The sequence below is a fragment of the Octopus bimaculoides genome, chromosome 8, assembly GCF_046866305.1.
Source record: "Octopus bimaculoides isolate indiv1 chromosome 8, ASM4686630v1, whole genome shotgun sequence".
Classification (NCBI taxonomy): domain Eukaryota; kingdom Metazoa; phylum Mollusca; class Cephalopoda; order Octopoda; family Octopodidae; genus Octopus; species Octopus bimaculoides.
The window spans coordinates 97,235,238-97,259,474 of record NC_142935.1 but is presented as its reverse complement, the minus strand read 5'-3'; the positions used below and the strand labels follow the sequence as shown (position 1 = coordinate 97,259,474).

Sequence of the window (24,237 nt, the reverse complement as noted above, 5' to 3'; positions counted from 1 at the left end):
TTGAATACACATTGCAATACGTTAACCCCAACTCATTGTGAACTCGTGATAACACATCTGGTGATGCTTGTGCAAAGGAGTTGGTGATGCGTTCCTTCAAATGATTTATGACTTTTAAACTCTGCCAGATCAGATTGGGACCTGGTGCAGCCTTCTGGCTAGCCAGTCCTCAGTCAAATCGTCCAACCCATGCTAGCATAGAAAGCGGACGTTAAACGATGATGATGATGATGATCTTTCTGCGATACACCATGCCTTTCAAATGCCCACAAAGATAGAAATCAAGAGGGGTCAGATCGGAGAATCTAGGGGATCTTATAAACCGTTTCTTATAAAAAAATAATTTCTTCCTATGTATGGAGACTTTTGAATCACCCTGTAGTGAATCACATGACTAAACCACTTTCTTTTCTTCCATTTAACAACTGATAGAAAAGTTTCATGTTTCATAGTTTTTATGACAATTTTCTTCATAAAACTTTACCTTAAAGCATCTCTTGTCTTTTTCTTACTTTCACCTCGTAACATCCATCATTCGCACCCCGGTGCTTCGAAGTTACTACTGAAGTTCTGTTGTTCTCTTTAGTGATTTTTTTATTTTCTGAAACAGATCAACTGTTTCCCTGTCTTAACTTGTGTTCAATTATTCTTTTCTACTCTAAGCACAAAGTCCGAAATTTGTGGGGAGGGTCCCAGTCGATTAGATTGACCCCAGTACATGACTAGTACTTAATTTATTATCCCTTAAAGGATGAAAGGCAAAGTTGACCTTGGCAGGATTTGAACTCTGAACGTAAAGACAGATGAAATACCTCTAAGCATCTTGCCTAGCGTGCTGATGTTTCTGCAATCTCGCCACCTTTGTGGCTAAATATTCTTTTCTACTCTAGGCACAAGGCCCGAAATTTTAGGGGAGGGAGCCAGTCGATTAGATCAACCCCAGTATGCAACTGGTACTTAATTTATCAACCCTGAAAGGATGAAAGGCAAAGTCGACCTTGGCAGGATTTGAACTCTGAACGTAAAGACAGATGAAATACCTCTAAGCATTCCGCCTGGCATGCTACCGTTTCTGCCAGCTCACCACCTTCTTGTGTATTGTTAGAGCTTAGTGTAAACCTGAGCAGATCTATGATCAAATGACAATCCAGTCATGACCAGCCCAACATCCTAAGTGCATGTAAGACTACATTCTCCAATGTATCCTTCCCTTTCTTAAAAGTGATGTAATTAGGCTACTATTTCTGACATGTAAAGCAACCACATAGAGGCTTAGTTTAGTTATGTGATATCAGTTTTCATATATTTTATTAAAATGCAGAGCTTCTTTCTGTTGCCTTTAGCAATTGGCATCCATAAAATTAATTTGAGTTTCAATAACATTTGTGTGACGCCTCTAGAAACTCAAATTTTTGAACTAATCAATAAATAAACTCTGTCATTCTGTGTGTGTGTGTTTAGTACTCTTCTGTGTGAGTAAGTAATGTATGCGTGTGTTTTGAGTTTTGTTTGTGCAACCAAGTAATTTATAGACAACATATAATGGAAAATATTGTTTATGTATTATCATTGGCTATGAATTTGGCAAGCATTATAGTAAACACTGTTGTATATTTAAGAGATGAGGCATTATTTACATTATTTACATTTGACAGATATTTGTCCCCATCTTGTTTGTTGTAAACACAACGTTTCGGCTGATATATCCTCCAGCCTTCATCAGGTGTCTTGGAGAAATTTCGAACCTAGGTTCTCATTCCTAAGGTATTTTTCAATGTTGTTGTCATTGTTGTTGTCGTCGTCTTTGATATTTAAAATACAAAATGTTTTTCAAAATTATAAAACATTTCTTTAAAATTCTAATAATATTATCATTTAAAAAGTTAATAAAATTCCTATCCAGATCATTCTAAATGCATACTTTAAGCTGGGTTAATGTTGAACGCTAATAATGCGATTGTGGCTAAAACGTAAATTCTGCGCAACAACGAATCGTGGTAAATTGGTAAAGGGAAATAATTACAATAAAGAGTTGCCTCCCTTGAATATTCAGGTGGTTTTGTCATTTTGTGTTGAGTTGTGAATTGAAATGAAAGTTTTGTAGTTTATATTCGAAATAAATAACCATTTCGTTATCAATTTTATCTAGCAACACACTGAGTCAATGCTTCACATAAACGAGGCCTTTATGGATTGAAAAGGGGACAGAAATATCGCCATGTTTAATAAAATTAGTTTTAAACTTGCTCTATACCATGGCAGAGAAATAAGAATTATATGGACACGGCTTTCAGTGTTTTGTTTTCTCGTTAACGAAGAGTTATGGAGTAAAATAAGTTCACTAATTAGAGGTGGCAGCTGGTATTTGACTGTTTGAGAACCACTACATTCGTTCATCACTGAGTAAAACCTAATTTAGCAACTACTTCGTAACTGACGCAATTCAGCAAATACTATTTGTGCCTATATGTTACAAATCAAGGCTCTACAGTCACTTGGTATGAGAGAGGGAGCTAGAAAAACAGTGATATATATGTGTGTGTGTGTGCGTGCGTGTACTTTATTAATAAAGCTGCAAAGTCGTCACAAAAATTGTTACTCAGAGTTTCACGTTTCCGTTCGTCGGACAGAACCAAAACTGTCCAACGAACGGAAACGTGAAATTCTGAGTAACAGTTTTTGTGACATTTTTTGCAGCTTTATTAATGAAGCATATTACTCTACCTCCGGTATTCGAGTACTATTTTTTCCACTTTGTTTCACATTTATGTGCTTACTCTGTTATATCTATATATGCATACATGAGGGCTGTGACTCAATTTGAGTAATGCCATCCCTTGAACGTTCTCACAAAAACATGAGCAGCATAGATGTGGCTCTTCTGTCTTGCAGTGTTACAATGTTGTTTTAATGATCCTTCATAACGCTAACCCTAACCCAAAAGGACTCCACTGCTTTCGCTCACCACCAACACGTATTGTTTTAAATGTCAATTACATCACATTTCTAAGGAGGACGTCACACACGTTATCAGCGACTGCCTAAAACTGACAGATTCATTCAGCTTCTTCTTTTCAAGAAGAGTTCTTATAATTAAAAAGAAACTATACATATATATATGTGTGTGTATGCTGGCGCCACTTAAAAATCACCCAGTTCACTTTGTAAAGTGGTTGGCATTAGGAGGGGGGCATCCAGCCATATAAATCATGCTAAAACAGACGACTGGAGCCTGGTGCAGCTCCCTGGCTTGCTAGCTCCTGTCAAACCATCCAACCCATGCCAGCATGGAAAACAAACATTGAATAATGATGATGATGATGATGATATATATATATATTTATATATATATTATATATATTATTATGATTGACCGTTGACTGAACACTATTCAATTTTTTTTCTCCATTTTTTTTTCTCCGTGTTTTTCTCCTTGTCTCCGTATTCTTTCTGTTGAAGAGCGTAGCTCGAAACGTCAAAGACTTTCCGTATTCCCGAGCGTCATACTAATATATACTTTTGTTATTTACACCACCTGTCCTCGTCTGTTGTTATTATTTGTATATTCTCCCATATATATATATATATATATATATATACTGCAGTGCTGGTTTGCACATGGGTTGCATTCATTTGTAAATGCCCTTTTCCAAAACTTCATCCTTAACTCGATGATGGCACCAACAGACATTGAACAAACAGATGAAAGGAATATCTTGAAGGAAGCGTTCAAGATTGAGTGAATAGGGAGTCTGCAGTATCACAAAACTATATGTTTATAGGATACAAATTGTTGAGGAGGAGGATAACAATCACTGTATGCACAGGAGCGTAACGAAACCTGAAAAGAAAACGAGTCCAGCTAAAGAGAGAAGGCAAAGATATGTAATTTGATGTATCGAGTTATTTCCCTTCGTCATTCCTATTTGTAATCTTGATTGTTCTAGAAATTCTTGGATATTTAAAATCACTTCCGCTGCTGAACTCTTATTCCCTTCTATAATACGTTGTAAGTTTTTGTTTGCAATATACTTTCAATGAAGAAGTTAGTTGGCAACCTTGGGCTGAATTGGCAAAGATGTAGGCGACCTTGCTGGCTTTGTGGTATTCGTTCCGACTCTCAGTGCTCTGAGTTCACATCCCACTGAAGTTTACTTTGGTTTCCGTCCTTTCCATCATTTAATGTTCACTTTTTCATGCTTGCTTGGGTTAGAAGGAATCTGCTGTGGCAGATTTTGTACAGTCGGATGCCCTTTCTGTTGTCAACCCTCACCTGTTTCTAGGTAAGGTAATATTGTCCCATGGCTAGGCATGTTTTTCAAAGAAGACTCGAAACCAATAACATCGCTTGTATGATGATGCTAGTTTACACTCATCACGTGATGTCAAGAGCAGGGTACAAAGAAGCACACACACACACACACACACACACACACACACTTATATATGCAGGGTGTAACTGGTAAATTGGGACAAATTTAATTGTATAGATTTTGTTGGAGTCTAAATTTTAAATATTACCAGCTTGAATAATCTCATGTACTATTTTGTATTTTAGATTGAACAAACTATGAATGTTAATAAAGAATTAAACCGTAGACCTGTAATTACCGAATTATTCCGCGCCGGCAAAAATGCTTGGGAGATTGTTAGAGTGACAAAGTCTGCCAAATCTATTGTTTTTTTAAGTTGTAGTCAACTTGAAGAAAAGTTAGAATGCTCAGAGGAAGCCTCACAATCCTTGTAGTGACCAAAAACGCACACCTTGCTTCTTAACAGGACTTGAGACATTGATTGAGTCGAACCCATCAAAATTGATGGTGAAGTTGGCTCAAGATCGGGGAATCAGTAAAATGACCGTTTCTAGGGCTGTGAGACAAGACCTCCATGAGATCATACATGAGGAGGCACCATAACACCCTAACTACCCGCTCCAACGCCATTCGAGCGGAAAGAAGTCCCAAATTTCTTAGTCATCTGAAACATCGTGGCGGAGACGTTTGCATCTTCGTGGATGAAAATAAGTTCATGACAGACGAAGTTGCAAACCGTTAAAACTCCCGAGTGATAGTGTACGACCCTTCCCAAGTTCCTTCAGTTATGCATAGCAAGAATCAGGCTTCCATTAAAGTGTTTGGAGCTGTTGCAAGTGATGGGAAATTGATGCCTCCTTATTTTATTGAAGCAGGTCTTAAAATCAACACAGCAGAGTATCTCAAAATCTTAGAAGTTTTGTTGCCTTCGATTAGGAAGCATTATGATGTAAGTCGAGTCATATTTGTACAGGACTCTGCGCCCACCCATTCTTCGAAAAAAGTGCAAGAATTTTTGAAGAAAGAATTGCCCATGTTTAGAATCCGTGTGTTTTTGGCTATGGGGCGCAGCTGAAGCAATATCCAGCGCAACTTCTCACAACTGTGTGTCTTCACTGAAAGCTTCGATCGAGCGAGCATTCGGTAAAATGAAAAAGGAAGAAATAGTTAAGGCATGCGCATCATTTCGTAAACGGACTGAACTGGGGAAGAAAGCAAATGACGGTCACATTGCACTGAAATATCTGACCAATATGAATTTTAAAAACTGTTTCTAACACAGATGTGAAAAATTGGGGTGATATGGTGTCTCTTTGTCTGACTCTTTCACCTGTTTTAAATCACTCGCCTTGATGTTTATAGTCGCTGTAGTCTCCTTCGATTCCCTTCCAGTGCTCTTAGCATACCATCAATTTCCACGGAATCAAAAGTCTGTTCAATATCAACAAATGTGAAGCATGATGGTATGTTGTAAGTTTGGCATTTTCTCGTCAGTTGGTTTATAGCATCTATTCATATCTATTTTGATGCTGTTTTTCCTGAAGCCTGCCTGTTTTGTTGTAATGTTCTCATCCAACTTTCTCTCAATTCTTTCTGATATGATTCTTTTGAGATCTTGTAGATGTGTGATAGTAGACTGATTGGTCTGTATTTCTTCAGATCCTTGCCATCCACTTATTCATGAAGAAGAATCAGTTAGAAATGTTTCTACATATCCAGTATCCCATATGTTCATCTAAGAATTTTGTATATAGTTTAACCAATTCTTTCTCTCTGCTTGGTCCAACCATTTTTAATATGCCTGTCTCAATCCCATCCGGACCTGCAGTTTTATATTTTCTTTTAATTTCCTTCATAGCATTTCTAACTTCTGCCTCCAAAATGTCTGGGACTCTTTCCTTTGAATTTACTGTTCGAGAAACTTCTTTGTTTGATTGATATAAGTTTTCATAGAATTCTTTTATTCTTTCTAATATTCTTCCTGGAAGTTGTTTTCCATTTTTGTTATTTAGGTTAATGACTATGTTACATCCCACAATTAGTCTGCTTAGTTTTTTCTTTCTTTTTCGTTTTAACTTTTGTTGTTTTTCAACTGTTTCCTTGATCATCTCCATATTTGACGTTCTTTCATTTTCTCTCAGTTTTTTCCTTATTGTTTTAAACAATTCTGTATATTCAATGCGTTGTGTAAATGAGTCTTGTTTCATTGTTCTTCCGATATTCATGAGATTGATAATGTCTTTTGGTAACGTTTGGTCTTTTGCCTTTTTACTGATAGATCTAGTTTCCTTTGCTGTGTTTTTGTTTTATTGTCTTAGAAATAATATTTGTTATCTCCTCAGTATTGCTACTGTCTATCTGGTTCCAAAGTATATCCAATCTATTTCTCAGGGCTAACTGGAATTTTGAGGCTTTTGGTATGAGATCTTCCATGCAAATTCTCTGGGATTTCCTAAGCTTCTTGTTCCTTTCTTTAGTTGTATTTTGCATTTGACAAGCCTCTGGTCACTTCCAATGTTCACCTTATTAGTAGCCGTCACGCCCTGAGCTACATCTGGACTAAAGAAGGATATGAAATCAATTTCACTTTCTGTTCTGTCTCCAAAGCTCTTCTATGTCCATTTTCTGGTACTTCTTTTAGCAAAAAGGTATTTTCTATTCTCATTTATTTGTGCTATGCAAATTCAATTAGTCTTTCTCCTTTTTCATTCTTTATTCCATATCCATATTTTCCAGCAAGATTTTCACTTTTTCTATTCTTAATGCCCATCTTTGCGTTAAAATCCTTTATCACTAAAGTAATTATTCACTTTCTCTTCTTTGATGACACTGTCAGGCTTCCTGTAAAATACTTCAATCTCTTTAACATCAAAGCCACAAGTTGGTGCATATACTTGGATAATGTTAATTTCGTAATTTTTGTTCAGTTTTACGGTCATTTTGATTATCCGCTCATTTAATGCTCTGCCGTCGATAAACATTCTCAGCAATATTCTTATTTATCAAAAATCTCGCGCATCCTTCGTTTTTATCCTTTTTACTTTACCAGAGAAAAGCGTGATCATTTTTTAGAATGAGTTTGCACTACACTCTTTCTTTTCACTTAACTGAGACCAATGATATTTCAATTTATGTTATCGGATTCGTGTTTCAAGTCTGAGATTTGAGTGTCACTCATAAGACAATGTAAGTTATACGCGGACATGGTCAGGTTCCAAAAGTGGCCGGTTCTGACCCAGAGATTGTGTGTGTGTGTGTGTGTGTGTGTGTGTGTGTGTGTGTGTGTGTGTGTGTGTGTGTGTGTGTGTGTGTGTGTGTGTTAGCTTTTACTTTTTACTTGTTTCAGTCATATGACTGAGACCAAGTTGGAGCACCGCCTCGAAGAGTTTTTGTCGAATGAAACGACCTATTACTTTTTTTAAAACCTAAAGCCGGATACTTATTCTATCAGCCTCTTCTGCCGAACCGCTAGGTTAAGAGAAAGTGCGCGGGAGAGAGCACACACACAAATATATATATATATATATATATATATATATATATATATATATATATATATATATATACATACACATACATACATACATATATACACACACGCACGCACGCACGCACACACACACACACACATAGCCACGACGGGATTCTTTTCCGTTTCTGTATACCGAATCCACTCGTAAAGCTTTGGTCGGATACTTATCCAAACTGCCACGTAGCGGGACTGAACCGGGAATAATGTAATTGAGAGGTAAATTTCATACCACACACCTATGCCTACACACACACACACACACACACACACATATATATATATATATATATATATATATATACACACACATATATATACACACATATATATATATATACACACGTGTGTGCGTGTGTTTACACACGTATCTATGTTTGCTATGCCATCTGTGGCTGTAGACAAGCAGCTAGCTTCACTGGTTGATTGTAGCAAGATACGAAATGATGGCTATAAATGGAAGAAGCTAGATAAATAAACATTAAATCGGTGAAAGAAGCTGATTAAAATCCTTTGACAATCGCAACCTAGCAACTCTGTGATTATTCGTTTATTGGGTTGTTTGGTTAAAAGCTTCAGCCACGGCACTGATTCACTGTTTCCACGTGTACGTGTAAACGGTAAGTTGACGAAGAATTGGTTCAAGATTGTAATAATGTGTGTAAATAATAGAATTATTTTGCGAACCATTTAGTAATTCTCGACGACAACAATATTGGAAACATAGATTCTGTTCTTATGCTGCTAGAAGAATCTGAGAATTTTATTAACAATTCAAATGCACCTTCTGTTTACTACTTCGGAATTCTGAAAATTTTACTTCAACTCCAAAAATGGACTTAAATTGAGATTGTATGAAGTGAATATCTGCAATTGTTGACAGAGGCATTGTCTATACATGAAAAGTTTAGTATACAATCGAAGAGGTACACAACTTCCATATTCTTTGTGCGTTTCGTTCTTTCTGCGTTGGTTTTTAATGTCCTGTCTTCGAATTAAATTCCGGTTGAATCGCAAACGACTGGAACTGGGAAACTTCAAAAATAGTTTTGCGACAATCTTCAGATATTTGTAATTACCCCTGCTGTGTTGATAGCAGTCGATATTTTTCCATCAATATAGGAATACATGAAAACCAGACTAAGACAGATATCCATGTTCTGTGGTGAGGGAATAAAATAACGGAAATTATGTGAGAAACTTAAGGGATTGAGTTTCACTGAAGATATATTGTGATATCTGTAAAAAGTTTTTCTTTCAAAAAAAAAAAAAAAAAAACCGCAGCTCTTCATACAGGACCGAACCTATATCCATCGTACATCTTTATCTGGAACTGCTAACTTAATTATACACGAATATGTTGATACAGGAGAGAAACCATTGCATGTGATAAATCATTCCTTCGAAGAATCGTTTAACTCGACTGAAACGTATTCATAAAGGAGATAAACTTTATTGTTGTTATATTTGTAGATACCTTATCTAGACAAATTCATTTAAAATGGAGCCATATTGCTGTGATATTTGTTGTAAATCATTCCCTGAGAGTAGCTGCTTGACTTCTCATAAATGTATTCAGACAAGTGAAAAACCAAATCACTGTGAAATTTGTGGTAAATCATTCTCTGGGAAGAGTAGCTTAACTAGACACAAGCGTATTCATACAGGAGAGAAACCATATTACTGTGATGTATGTGGTAAATCATTCTCTGGAAAAGGTAGCTTAACTAGGCATGAACGCATTCATACAGGAGAAAGGCCTTACCAATGCAATATTTGTAAAAAGTCATATTCTGTTAAAAGTAACCTAACTGTACATGAGCGTATTCATAGAGGAGTGAAACCCTATGACTGCGATATCTGTGGTAAGTCATTCTCTCTAAATCATCACTTAACTAAACACAAACGTATTCACACAGGTGAGAAGCCATATCACTGTGATATCTGTGGTAAATTATTTTCTGATAATGGACAATTAACTTCACACAAACGTATTCATACAGGAGAGAAGCCATATCCTTGTGATATTTGTGGTAAATCATTTTCTGGGAGTAGTGATTTAACAGTACACAAACGTGTTCATACTGGAGAAAAGCCATATCACTGTGATATTTGTGGCAAATCATTCTCTCAAAGAAATCACATAACGAGACACAAACGTATGCATACAGGAGAGAAACCATATCACTGTGATATTTGTAATAAATCTTTTTCTGATGGAGGTAAGTTGACTAATCATATACGTATTCATACAGGTGAGAAACCCTATCACTGCAATATCTGTGGCAAATCATTCTCTGGAAGTAGTGAAGTAACTGTTCACAGACGGATTCATACAGGAGAGAGGCCATACCACTGTGATATTTGTAATAAAGCATTCTCTTCTGGAAGTGTCTTAACTAAGCACAAACGTATTCATACAGGTGAGAAACCATATCACTGTGATATCTGTGGTAGATTGTTTTCTGGAAACAGTGAATTAACGATTCACAAACGTATTCATACAGGAGAGAAACCATATCACTGTGATATCTGTGGCAAATCATTCTCTGGAAGTAGTGAAGCAGCTATTCACAAGCGTATTCATACAGGAGAGAAGCCCTATCATTGCAATATCTGTGGTAAATCATTCTCTTGTGGAAGTCATTTAACTAGACACAAACTTATTCACACAGGTGAAAAACCCCATAACTGTAGTATTTGTGGTAAGTCATTCTCAGACAAAAGTAAATTAAGTCATCACATACGTATTCACACAGGTTAGAAGATGTGTCATTGTGAGACATAATTATGTTCATACAGGAGACCGAGCACATCTCTGTGATGTCTGTGGCAAAATACTCTCTGGTGGAAATATCTTAACTAGACACAGATATATTTGCTCAAGATGAAACCAAAGGTAACTTAGCTAAGCATGTATTAACTGTATCATCATCATCATCATCGTTTAAGGTCTGCTTTCCATGCTGGCATGGGTTGGACGATTTGACTGAGGACTGGTGAGCCAGAAGGCTGCACCAGGCTCCAATCTGATCTGGCAGAGTTTCTATAGCTAGATGCCCTTCCTAACGCCAACCACTCCGACAGTGTAGTGGGTGCTTTTTACGTGCCACCGGCACGAGGGCCAGTCAGGTGGTACTGACAACGGCCACACTCGGAATGGTGTTTTTTACATGCCACCTGCACGGGAGCCAGTCCAGCGGCACTGGCAGAAAACTCAGTTTTTATCAAGAAAATTAATTTTCCTTTTTCTTCTCAGTATAACTAATAATTTTACCAATATTAGTACTTTCCTGTGGTATAAACTAGTAATATTCTCAATGCACAGTAAGTGTAGTTGACATAAGAAAGTATCAATGTTTTTGAATGTCAGTATTGAATCATTGATGGTGGGAGGAGAATAAACAAATGTAATAACTTAAAATACTTTTTCATTCCTAATATTACTGGAATAAATTCTTTCTTTTTCTTGTTGGAGATGAAAGAAAAAAAACATTAATTTGATCAGCAAAAACTATCACACACTTCTGCACTGTATTCACCATAGACATCAAAATTCATTTTATAAGAAAAATATGATATATAACCATAAATGTCTTTATGCATGAAAGAAGATAATATGATAACAACCTGACAACGCTATGTTTTAAAGAACTCAAGTCTATTGTCATTGGTGAAATAACTTAGGACCCTGATGCATTTAATAGAATTTTTCCTCAATACTCATTTATATTGCATCTAACAGATGTCTTCAAGGAAGAAAGTCAATAGTGATTTCACATTGTGGGTAAATAGATGAGAAATGCATTCACATAATCAGCGGCAACATCGCTCTACAGTTATGTTATAAAAATATACTCAGACCATAACATGAAATATTTTATCATATCACAATAGGATATACATATGTTTTTATATGTTTTATTTATGTTGTGGTTTAAATTTTATTCTCTCTCTCTCTCTTTATCTCTCTCTCTCTCTCTCTCTCTCTCTCTCTCTCTCTCATATATATATATATATAACAATAAGAGAGTAATTCTATCATTGGTAAAAAATATCTAATTTTATCATTTCTTTTATTTGTAATATGATTCCTTCATGACTTGATGGTTAATACGAGGGAGTGCCAAGAAGTTAATGGCTTTAAGGGTATCACAAAAGACCTGTTTGAAGGTCCACCCTTCTGAGTTTGTTTACAGGACTTAAAAAAACTGAAGGACTGCTGCAATGTGTGTGTGAATCTGAGAGTGGAATACGTTGAATAAAATCATAATTAACTGATGCAGTTCTACATTTAAGAGATGAGGAATTATGTACATTATTTACATTATTTACATTTGACGGATATTTGTCCTCATCTTGTTTGCTGTTAACATGTTTCGGCTGATATACCCTCCAGCCTTATTCAGGTGTCTTGGGGAAATTTCGAACTTGGGTTCTCATTCCTAAGATATTTTTCGGTGTTATTATTATTATTATTATTGTTATTGTTCAGGTCACTGCTTGGAATCGAACTCAGACTCTTGGGGTTAATAGCCCGTGCTCTTAACCACTATGCTATATGCCCGTTGGCAATTATGGAGTGAATTTTAGGGCTTATAAATCTAATATTTTCCTATCCTTCCTTAATACCGGTTCCCATATGCTATTCATATCTGCACTCGGTCTGCTTGGGAAGTTGTTGAGACCTAGCATATGTGCTGCTTCTTTTAGTTTTCTTATTTTCCAGTGGTGTCCTCTGTCTATTATTTTAACTTCATCCCACAGGAGGAGGTGGTCTCCATTTTTCCATACATAATCAGCTATACCCGATTTATCAGTATCTCCTAGTGTCACAACTTTGCGATGTTCGTCTACCCTTATTTTGAGGTGGGTGGCATGTTTCACCTTTGTATAACCCACCACAGCTGCATGGGATGGAGTACACGCAGTCTTTGGTCATATTCTCTTCTATTGGTGGTTTTACTCAAAGGAGATATTTGCAAAGTGTTGTATTACTCTTGAATATTGTCCTGATGTCATATGGGCCACATATCTTTTGTATCTTTTTGGACAGGCCTTTCACGTAATAATAATAATAATAGCATTGAAAAATACCTTAGGACTGAGAACCCAGATTCGAAATTTCCCCAAGACACCTGAAGAAGGCTGGAGGGTATATCAGCCGAAACGTTGTGTTAACAACAAACAAGATGAGGACAAATATCCATTGTATGTAAATAATGTAAATAATATAATTAACTGATCTTGTATTTTCTTTTACCCAAAACCAGGAACTTTTCAGCACTCCCTTGTATAAATGTCCATTTCCGTGTGTCCGTGTAACATTCAACTGTATATATATAGATATATGGAAATTTGGCAGGATAATGTGTGAAACCTCCTTACCAATGTTTTAATGCCCATCCTATATGCAAATGTGGGTTGGACATGTCTATTGTATATATTTTCTCATTTTTGTGATGAAGCCAAGTATCCTTAATTTTTACCCTGTCACTCTTTGGAAATGTTGTGAATATCATGAAAATTTTCAATAAAGTTTATGATTAAATTATTCTGCAGTCATCATTCTGTGGCATCTAACTTAACCTGTGCTGACTCAACCATTATCCATGGAAGTTTCATTCCTCCAAAACTAATATAGAGGATATAAGCGATTATTTGGTGAAAGCTTCGATAAAAAGTATCCATTTTTCTGGAATTTATGAGGCAACAAAGTCGGTGGGGTATTAAACTGTAGCTATGCCTTTTTTTTTTTTTTTTTCAATAAAAAGTTAACTTTAACGGATTAACGTTAACTTCAACTTCTGTTAGATTTTCAAAGAATTAACGGAATAACGATTAGCGAAGTTAAACTTTTCGTTTGACGGTGTTCACCTTTGTATATATGTGTATATACACACACACACACACAGATATATACAACTTTGTGAAGATTTTTCCTTTTAGCTTTAGAATATAGTATATATATATATATATATATATATATATATCAATCTTTGGTGTTTGAGTACTATTTTTTCCACCTTGTTTTGCAGCTGTGCCCACATCTTTGAGGTGTTGCACCAGCATGGCCGCAGTCTAGTGTGTGTGTGCGTGTGTGTGTGTGTGTGCATGGAGTGAAAGATATTATCGTTTGACAAATGCTGTATGTTTCATTGCAATCGGTGTTCATGGAATCGCGATGTTCCTCGCAACCACTTCAACAGAGAGGATTCGATCAATGATATTGTTTAACAATTAACGAGGTGCTTTCGATCGATTAAACTTCCTGTTATTTTTTTTCTTGTGCAAACAATAAAAATACATTATACAAAATCACAAAAACGTAGAATTGCAAGGGAGGTAACTCTAAAGTTTTGTTACGTAGTTGCGTCCCTTGCCTTATTTCAAATTTCTGAATGTATTTCGTATAAAACGCATATAACAATAGTCAAAAGTTCAATCATTTTATGTTTATGGCATGGCTGTGTGGTTAAGAAGAACGCTTTGAAATCAAGTGGCTTTGGGTTCCGTCCAACTGCGTGGCACATTGAGCAAGTGTCTTCCCCTGTAGCCCCGGGCCGAATAATGTCTTATGAAATAATTAAATAGACGGAAACTGTCGCCGTTCACCTGGGAAGCGTTGACCATGTTTAACCAGTGAATTTACAGCATTAAGGGCGAAAATGAATCACCTCCAGTCATCGCAGATGTCCGAAATCGCGACGGTCAACCAGTTGTGATTTCAGCGGTGGACAGCATTGTGTTTAGTTTCTGTGTCACTGGATCTGGACGACAGGGTTTCAATTCCTGTTGGCTTAAAAATATCGTCCATGTAACAGTCTTGTTTTTCACCCAGGCTCTGTTATTCTGTACTTTCCTTTTAAGTCGGTAGTGTATGATTTAAAAGGGATTCGTTTTCTGTTTCTAGCAAGCGGAGCTGCCCTGTAAAAGCCCCGTCGTACATTTGAAGGACGGACATAGGAAGTCACACATAATCTAAATTGTTATTAATAATTTTTCTTTTCAATTTCTAGTGCCGAGTTGACTAAAAGCTCCATTGAATGACACTTGAACCAGATGAATATAGAATACCGTCCACCTTCCAATTGACAGATATATGCATGTTCACATATGTGGAGGCGTATGGCTTTGTGGTTAAAGTGTTGCAACTATGATCGTGAGATTGCGGTTTCAATTTCTGAACGGAGCGATGCGTTGTATTCTTGAGCAAAACCTTCATTTCTTGTTGCTCCAGTTCACTCAGGTGGCAAAAATGAGTAATTCTGCGATGAACCGGCGTCCCATCCAGGAGGGAATATACAGGTCGCAGCAGCCGGGAAACCGGATTTATGTGCCTTTAGTCCTGGAAGGACCTTTAATCATTTTTTGATATGCATATATAAAGCGACGAGCCGGAAGAATTGTTAGCACATCGGACAAAATGTATAGTAGCGTTCTTCCGGTTCTTTACGTTCTGAGTTCAAATCTTACCGAGGTCAACTTTACTTTTCATCACTCCAGGGCTGATGTAATAAAGCATCGTTACAAGGATAGATAAGATAAAGTACCAGTCAAAAACTGGAGTAGATGCAATCGATTTATGGCCTTACCTCAAAATTTCTGCCCTTGGAGCCTACAACGGAGCACAGGGGTAATGTTGTGATAACCATTACTTATACACAATAGAAACCAGGCAACCGACCTTACAAGCCGTAGAACTCGAGAAAAAATAAGATACATTTACGTGAGTGTGTGCGCGTATGTGTCTAATGTTGGTATTGTTCACCTCTATCAACAAAACAACAAATAGCGGCAAGAAATTTGCACACATAAAGCAATTTACTGCTATTTAATTTATTTTCTATATAATATATAATCATTTAGTTCTAAATCTTTACAATTTTACAATAAAAGAGTTCTTAGTTCCACGGTAACCAGAAATAAATACAAAAATAGATACAAAAATAAAATATTCAGCAAAATTACAAGATGACAAAATAATATTTTCTCGAAATTTCCATCTTCAAATTTCTGAAAGATTTAACTTCTAAGAATATATATCAAAGATGTTCAGTTTAAAATATGCATGTCTACATATATGTGTATAACTAAGTATATATATATATATATGTATGAGGTGGATTTATAGTTGATGAAACGGTTCTTAAGACTTCCTTTGCTCATAACAATACATTTTTTCTTTTTGTTATTGAGCTAGCTATGTGCGATTTAATCTTCTTTCCCATTAAGGGAATGAGTTTTTCCTGCATTGTATTTTGCTATTGTTGATACCATTCTCTTTCATATTCCATATATAGTTGGTCAGTAAAGATGAATTTTTTTCTGAATCTGAATGAGTGGCTATGTTGGATGTACCTACCTTTGAATGTATTTGCACTAATGCAAAGTAATACTCAATATTTATTATTATCATCTATAGATAATACATTGGCCTGATACACTTATGCCTTTGTTAGGCACTCACAACCGAGGACAATGTGTGTGTGTGTGTGTGTGTGTGTATACATATATATATAATGGACTCTCCCGTCTTTAGACGACGTATGAGGGTTCGACAATTTCTTAAAGAACAACTACACAGGTGATTTGTTTATAGTGATCAAATGTTTGTGTAGACAGAAGCTGACTTCCTCCATCAGATCGACATTACCTGTACAGGTGCAACAATTGCCACATGTCAGATGTCAAAATGATCGCAGAGCAACGCGAAATGAAGTGCTTTGCTCAAGAACACCACGCAACACCCGGTCTGGGAATCGAAACCACGCTCTCGAAATCGTGAATGCAACACCTTAACCACTCAGCCATGCGCCTTCACTATATATATATATATATATATATATATATATATATATATATATATATATATATATATGTATATATATATATGTATATATATATATGTATATATATATATGTATATATATATATGTATATATATATATGTATATATATATATGTATATATATATATGTATATATATATATATATATATATATATATATATATATATATATATATATATGTATATATATATATATGTATATATATATATATATATGTATATATATATATATATATGTATATATATATATATATATATATATATATATATATACATATATATATATATATATATATACATATATATATATATATATGTATATATATATATATATATATATGTGTATATATATATATATATATATATATATATATATATATATATATATATATATATATATAGTATGTGTGTGTGGAGAGAAAGAAAGAGAGACAGACAGACAGATAGATAGATAGATAGATAGATAGATAGAACTTACATTTAATCTTTTGAACAACTTGTAGTATTTTTGGTAAATGCATGAACGCATATTTATGTACTGACATCTCTCTATACGCATAAACATGAGCATATATATACATAGATAGATATACAGGCAGCCAAGCAGAAAGACAGATAAAGTGATTTATAGATAAATATATAGAATCGTGAGTGTGTTGGAAATATACAATCTAAATTGATGCGTCATCCATTATGCTAAACAATGTAGACTGTTTCTTGAAGTTTTCACATTCCGTTTGGAATATTTCATATTGTGAAACTGTAAACCAGTTTTTCCAGTCTCCAACAACACCTGAAAAATACAAGGTAAGATGGATGCGAGATGTTCAATTTTCGTAAAGATAATTGTAGCTTCTAAATATAATTTCTATAATGAAATACTTTACACATGCAATCGTGAAAACGATTGATCGAAAGGCTGCTGAACAACAGTTAATAGGACGGCTCTTCACACCTCATCGCCAATTTCTGCATGGCTTCTTTGGTCTTAACTTTCAAGTAACTCAAATCAGCTCGTGGTGTATAGTTCCAGACGGAAGCACAGCTCACCAGTTAAGCAGTGGCTGGGTAGTAAAATTTAACGAGGCTCCGAAAAAGAAAGGTGTCACTTTGCCGTGTGATCTACAATTTTAAAGGGAGATTACCTTTGGTTACTTTTTAGTTTATTTTGGGTTGGGGCTATTTTCCGTGTGATCTACGTGAGTAAATTTAATTCGGTGGGTGATCAACGCGCTTATTTTTAATTGTCATGTGGTTCTTCTTCTTATTAAAATAGTAAGAATTTTGAAAAAATACATTTATAATGCTAAGTATGTACAAAATAATTTAAAAAGTAACCTAAAGCAATCTCCCTTGTAGACCTCACGTCAAAGAAGCACCTAATATTGCTACTCCAGAGAAACTCAGAGAATTAAAAAGAATTACTGGTATTAAACTGAATGTGTCATCGCTACCAGAACAGTTTAAGGGACAAGGGAACGGCGAAAGTGTTAACACAAGAAATGAAATTAAAAAATTAGTAAAACTGTACCTTTACGAAAGAGAGATGCAGTGGGTGAACGGAACTGAGAAATATAGGGTGGTTTGGCAGCTTTCATTTTGGAAAAAGAACATTTGTCAGCAATGTCTTGGAAAAGTTGGTCATTTCGAGGAAGTTCTAAAAATTCAGCTAGTTTAGTAATGATATCAATTGGATCCTAGACAAAATATAAAAGATACAAACTGCTATGTAATTTAAACTACAAGTGAAAAAAAAAACCTCTTACAGTAAGCACTATTAGATTAAATTAATCATCTGTGTATCATATTTAATGCAGATACATCGCTAAAGACAAATTTACACTGGAATTTGTCTGAAGATAATATCCTTTGTCGACGCACTGTTTTTAAAAACGCACTGATAAATATATTTTTGTGTTTTTAAACAAAATGCGCGCATGCGTATGCAAGACGTTGCGGTGGGTCTGAAAGCCTCCTATGAGGTTTCAAGGAAAATTGCTGCTGCAAAGAAAAAAAGAAACTCATAACGTTGGAGAGCAGTTAGTTCTTCCTTGCTGCAAAGATATAAACTTACTCGTGCGCGGAACGTCCGAACTACAGAAGCTTAAATATGTTTCACTTTCCAACAACACCGTCAGTCGTCGAATCGCTGAGATGTCTGATAATATTTTGTCTCAGGCCATTTCAAATGTAAAAACATCAATGTTTAACTATGCCACCATCCAAACTGATGAAACCACTGACGTGGCGGATTTAGCAGCACAACTTTGTGTTTATGTACGTTACATGCGTAACAAACTCTACTGCACCCACCGTATTCGTCTTATATAGCGCCTTCAGATTATCCCTTTTTTCAATCTCTCTCCAACAGTCTGCGAAACATTTCGGTATAGAGCTGACAACGTGCTTTGATGAATTCTTCGAGTCAAGACCTGGTGATTTCTATTAGCAAAGGCCTCGACAAGTTAGTGGAACTTTGGCAAGAAGTTGTAAAGGAGAATATATTGTTGAGTGACTTGTTAAAATCGTTGATGAAAAATAAGGATTAAAATAAATGGAGAAATAAAAAAAACGAATGAATTTATTTGACAGTCCAATATCTGGAACAATAATGAAACAATAAAACGCAAAGAGATTTATCGTGATTTACCTTTTTAACATCTTCATACCTAAGTATAAGGATGGGTAATTCAGGGTGGTCTTTGATATCCTTCTCCCACTGTAGCATATATTGAAACCAGTTGCCATAATTTACTGAAACGAGACAAAATAAACTATTGTATCACCAACCATGGTTACAGTATTCTTTATTCTTTTACTGTCGTGACCAATGTATGGTACCATTTTTTAGTGTTTGAATGAACCTATTGGCTCCAGTTAATCCTCATCACGATTTGATGCTATCTACTCTCAGCAGGCTCTCCATTCGGTAAAGAACAAAAGAAATTTGCGAAAATATTCGTAATGATTGAAGATTTGTGTTTGCCTACCTTTGCCTTCCATAATCAGATTAAAGTAACCGTTCCAGTCTCCATCGTAGTGATACAATTCTGCCATTTGAAACAAATGATGATACGAAGAAACAGCAATGTCGCGAGGGTTGCGGATCATGAAAACCATTTTCGGTTTTTTGGTAAATATCTCTCGCGGCAGATGATGCAGATGGAGATGACTGTTTAGGACTCTGGGTGGTGGAAGTTGAGCGAGACTGGCTTGCGGAGCTCTCTCCAGCATTGCAGCAGTTTTATCCTGTAGGCTGTATTCAGCAGAGCCTTTCAGAAGCATTCCTGTTATTTCCCACATCCAATGACAACCTGCGACAGAAAGCTTCAAACGTTGTTGAAAGGTACAAAATAAATATGAATAAATACAAAAGAAGTACATACACACACACACACACACACATACATACATACATACATACATAAATCTTCATAACGTTTTACTTACTTCAACGTACACAAGTTAATGTTTGAAAAACAAAAGAGGAATTTTGAAAAAAAGTTTCTATAAAACTAGTTTCTAAACATGGACTGGCAATGAGAGTCTAGCAGAATATAATAGAAACCGAGGGGTTCCATCGGTATGAAAATGGTTGAGAACCGCTGATTTAGACAAATGCTACAACAGAATACATACCTGCTTTCATGTAGCCTAGAAGAAAAACATCATCACTTCTTACGGCCATATCAGGAAGTTTTTCAAGATTTTCGTGAACATTTGGGAATGGTGGAACCAGAAAGCCATTGTAGTCATAACTGAGCAGTTCATATCCTGCAGGGTCTTTGTAGAATACTTCAGGCATGTTGAGTGTTTATGGTTATCTCTGCAAAAATAGACCAGTTAATATATTAGAAGTATTGATGATTATCGTATTTAATACGAAGGAAGTAGATAACCCTTGGATGATATCTAGAGATGTGACGGTGTGGTTAAGAAATAATATCCTTTCTATTATAGGTACAAGGCCTGAAATTTGTGGGGAGGGGACCAATCGATTACATCGGCCCCAGTGTTTCACTGGGGCTTAATTTATGAAAGGCAAAGTCGACTTCGGCGGAATTTCAGCTCAAAACGTAAAGACAGACGAAATGTTGCTAAGCATTTTGTCCGAAGTGCTCGCTGCTTTAGGATAAGAAACAATATACTTTTCTACTCTAGGCACAAGGCCCGAAATTTTGGGGGAGGTGGCGGTCAGTAGATTAGATCGCTCCCAGTACGCAATTGCTACTTAATTTATCGACCCCGAAAGGATGAAAGGTAAAGTCGACCTCAAAACGTACAGAAATTCACTGAAGCCCCCAAAATACAGTCAAAACGAACTTTTTATACATTTTTTTGATTTGGAAAACATTTATTGGAACCTTGAATGTTTGGACATCAAAAGAAAAATCATCTTCGTGAGGAGGTTCTCTGTTGTACCAATTTCTTATCAAATAATGTTTTACAAAGTCGGTCATCCGGCTCCCACGTCGTACAATCGGTATTTCGTAGCAAAATTTTCGACCTCATCAGAGCATTGAGCGTAGAAGCCTTCAAGCAATTTCGATTTTTAGTTTTGATATTGTGGAAAAGAGAGAACATTCTTTCTGGCGATGCAGAGGAGTGTGGTAAAGAAAGAAGACTGAGCATAAAGGATGACAACAGTGGATAGCGGTACTCATCACCACATTTCTCTTGTGAAACAACAAACCAAAATATTTCTGGTGTAGTGTCGTCATATGGCGCCAAAAAGGCATAGTCGCCATTACTCCATCTTTAACCACGCATGCGTGGATTTCGACATCCAAGCGTTCCCGCTTCTATTCTGTCTCTTACCACGCCAGACAGCGAACAAGCAAGACGGTCTCAAACAAGCTCTCATTGAGTGTGGAAGAAGCAAGTTGTCTCTCCAACGATTCATCTCTAGGGACAGTACATCTACATTCAGGCTACTCAGAAACCGGACAATTGGAAGCTGTATATTTTCCACCATAAATAAATATTGTTGTTGTTGATCAGTTTGGAGTTCTGCGTTCCGTTCTCTTCTAATTTAATATAGGAAAGTCAGGTGTACATCTAATGATGTATAACCCACTTTCCTAAACTGGCATACGGGATGAAGGAACAACCTTGAAACGTCACAAAAACTTGGTAATCGAATGATAAGTGGTATAATTGACCTTGGCCTTCCTTCAATTACGTTAGTTGGGTCCAACGCCTCTAGTAATCCCAAATTGTTCTGCATATCGCAAGACGAAAAAAAAGCAACAATCACGTACCTTCAGTCTGGGAGAAAACTTCTTGTGTTATGACAGCTATGGCTTGGTAAACAGGACGTATATACGTTCACCCAAAGTGACAGTCGCTCTTGACCTCATTAGTCAGCGCATGCGTGCGTGTAGACGCATTTGCGAAAGCAGACCAGACGTACTTTTATTTTTATTAAGCTCACAAACACGCATATGTGAAAAATCAATCAATCAATGCGCCAAAACCTGAATTTTAAAACCGATGCCAAGATCACTAAAACGTACAGCAAATTCGCTTGAACATACAACACATCGAAATTTTGGGCAAAACGTACAGTTTTGTATGAAAGTAGAGTCATCGACTCTCAAGTAATCGTCGTGGCACTCCGTCGGTTACAACGACGAGGGTTCCAGTTGATCCGACCAACAGAACATCCTTCTCATGAAATTAACGTGCAAGTGGCTGAGCACTCCACAGACACGGGGAGCTTCAGTGTGACAAGGCTGACCCTTTGAAATACAGGTACAACAGAAAGAGGAAGAAAGAGTGAGAGAAATTTGTGGTGTGTGTGTGTGTGTGTGTGCCTTTGTGTTTGTTCTGTCCTACACCACCCCTTGACAACTGGTGTTAGCTTGGTTACGCCACCGTAAAGAATAAGTACCACGCTCGTGGGGAAAAGAAACCCATAAGTATTAGAGTCCATTAAACAAGTGAAAGTGATGCCCCAGCATGGCCACAGTTTAATGACTGAAGTGAGTAAAATATGTTGAGAGAGAGAGAGAGAGATGTATAAATCAAGTAAGGGATGCAACTCTGTTATATCGACAAAATTGAGAGTGACGAAAAATATTGGGAAACCCCGATTGTCTGGAATAGCAACAAGCTATTTCTCTAGCAATTAAATTAGCAACTAATATTAGATTTCTTGTCTTTATTGAATGCAAATGAATAAAAGAAACACCAACTTCGATGATAAGAAAACACTTTATGTCCGGCAGTGTCTACACCAAGATTTTAATTCGTTATGCTGCAAGAATCAAGCACATTCGTCACATTGGTTTTTACTTCGGTTTGTTATTGTACTTGGAACAAACCCTAAAACTACTTTTATTCTGACTACTTTTTAAATAAGTATTGGGTTGGTGCATAATTATTGCGGTATTTTTTCAACAAATTTTATTCAACAAAAACAATAACAATATTTAATAAAAACATCTTTAAATGAGACGGTCTGACCGTCTGCCAAGCAAATGGGAAGCAGTAATTGAAGTAGATGGTGAATATGCTCCGGAATAATCATTTAAAGATGTTTTTGTTACATGTTGTTATTGTTTCTGATGAATAAAATGTGTTGAAAAAAAAGCCGCAATAATTATGCACCCCTCCCCCCCCAAAAAATATGATTTATATATTTATTTGTATGTTTTATTTCATATTTAATAACTGGGTTCGCGAAAACTCTCGAGATGAAAAATGTTTAAGAAGCGCTGCTCTAGAATATAGATCTTATTCAGTTAGGATATCTTGTAGCTGGCGGGTGGGAAGGGACTGAGGGGAAGAAAGGGGGTGAGGTGGGGGTAGAAGCGCAAAGGGCGAGGGTGGGAAGCTTCTATGAGGATGACACTGTTGGGTCTGCCGTATAATCCTATACGGGCTTCGGGTCCCGAGGAGAGCAGGCAATTTCAAAAGCTACCCTTACTTATTTATACTTACAGCACACGGGACATCAACCCGGAAATTCTGAGGGCTCGTACTGTTGCTAGATAGTCTTTGACCCTACCCTTGGTTTATCGGTCCTTTTGACAGGTCTCGTTTTTAGTCCTGCTGGGTTTCTAGCAAAACCTCCTCACCAGGCAAGCTTAGTTGGGGGGGGGGGTCGGTTTAGTGATCTTCCAGGTTGTACTGTATTCCACGTTACCAGTAGCACTCACGAGATACCTCACGAGGGACCTGACATGAAAAGCTACCCCTGGAGCACATATTCTATCTACACCACTGCACCTAGATCTAAACAAAGCACACGCTTCTTGACTGCATTTTTTTTAAACAGAAGACACACTAGCCTACGTTAAGAAAAAACATTACGTAGATGTATTTCGGTCAAAGATTGGTCCCGGCTATGTCTAACTTAATAGCACCGCTTGTGAGAACCTATTAAATCATTTTATTGGTAAGTTTTGTGGTATCAAGGCTCATTCCAGTAGGGAGTTGTAGTTAACTGAGATGTCTTCAGATATAGGTTGATTCGGTGATATATTTTTTAAAAACCATGTGATAGTTGTACAGCGAAAAACTTTCCTAAAACCTTGCAA

At 36.4% G+C, this 24,237-nt stretch overlaps 2 protein-coding genes and 1 pseudogene across 7 annotated transcripts in view; 2 read left to right on the top strand and 1 right to left on the bottom strand.

Annotated features, from left to right (window-relative positions):
- The first annotated feature begins 1,951 nt into the window (after positions 1-1,951).
- LOC149134518 (uncharacterized) lies at positions 1,952-5,590 on the top strand (annotated as a pseudogene).
- Positions 5,591-8,244: 2,654 nt separating this feature from the next.
- Positions 8,245-13,396, top strand: LOC106880112 (uncharacterized). Its single transcript, XM_014929932.3, has one exon. It carries the CDS (start codon positions 9,344-9,346, stop codon positions 10,604-10,606), a length of 1,263 nt encoding a protein of 420 aa, XP_014785418.2. The 5' UTR covers positions 8,245-9,343; the 3' UTR covers positions 10,607-13,396.
- A 3,907-nt stretch (positions 13,397-17,303) lies between these two features.
- The window catches only part of LOC106869523 (sulfotransferase 6B1), a 47,799-nt gene continuing 40,865 nt past the window's right edge, over positions 17,304-24,237 (bottom strand). For 5 of the 6 annotated variants that reach the window (XM_089356858.1, XM_089356859.1, XM_089356856.1 and 2 more), the window contains exons 2-6: positions 20,333-20,519; positions 19,684-20,007; positions 19,344-19,447; positions 18,225-18,390; positions 17,304-17,486 (exon numbers count right to left, since the gene is read on the bottom strand). In XM_089356858.1, coding sequence (XP_089212984.1) covers positions 17,365-17,486; positions 18,225-18,390; positions 19,344-19,447; positions 19,684-20,007; positions 20,333-20,498 — 882 coding nt within the window. In that variant the 5' untranslated portion in view covers positions 20,499-20,519 and the 3' untranslated portion in view covers positions 17,304-17,364. Of the gene's footprint in view, positions 17,487-18,224; positions 18,391-19,343; positions 19,448-19,683; positions 20,008-20,332; positions 20,520-21,954; positions 23,046-24,237 lie in introns of those variants that run through there. The other variant, XM_089356857.1, reaches the window with a different exon arrangement.

Coding starts and splice junctions, on each gene's coding strand:
- LOC106880112 (XM_014929932.3), top strand. CDS start 9,344: ATGGAGCCATATTGCTGTGATATTTGTTGTAAATCATTCCCTGAGAGT.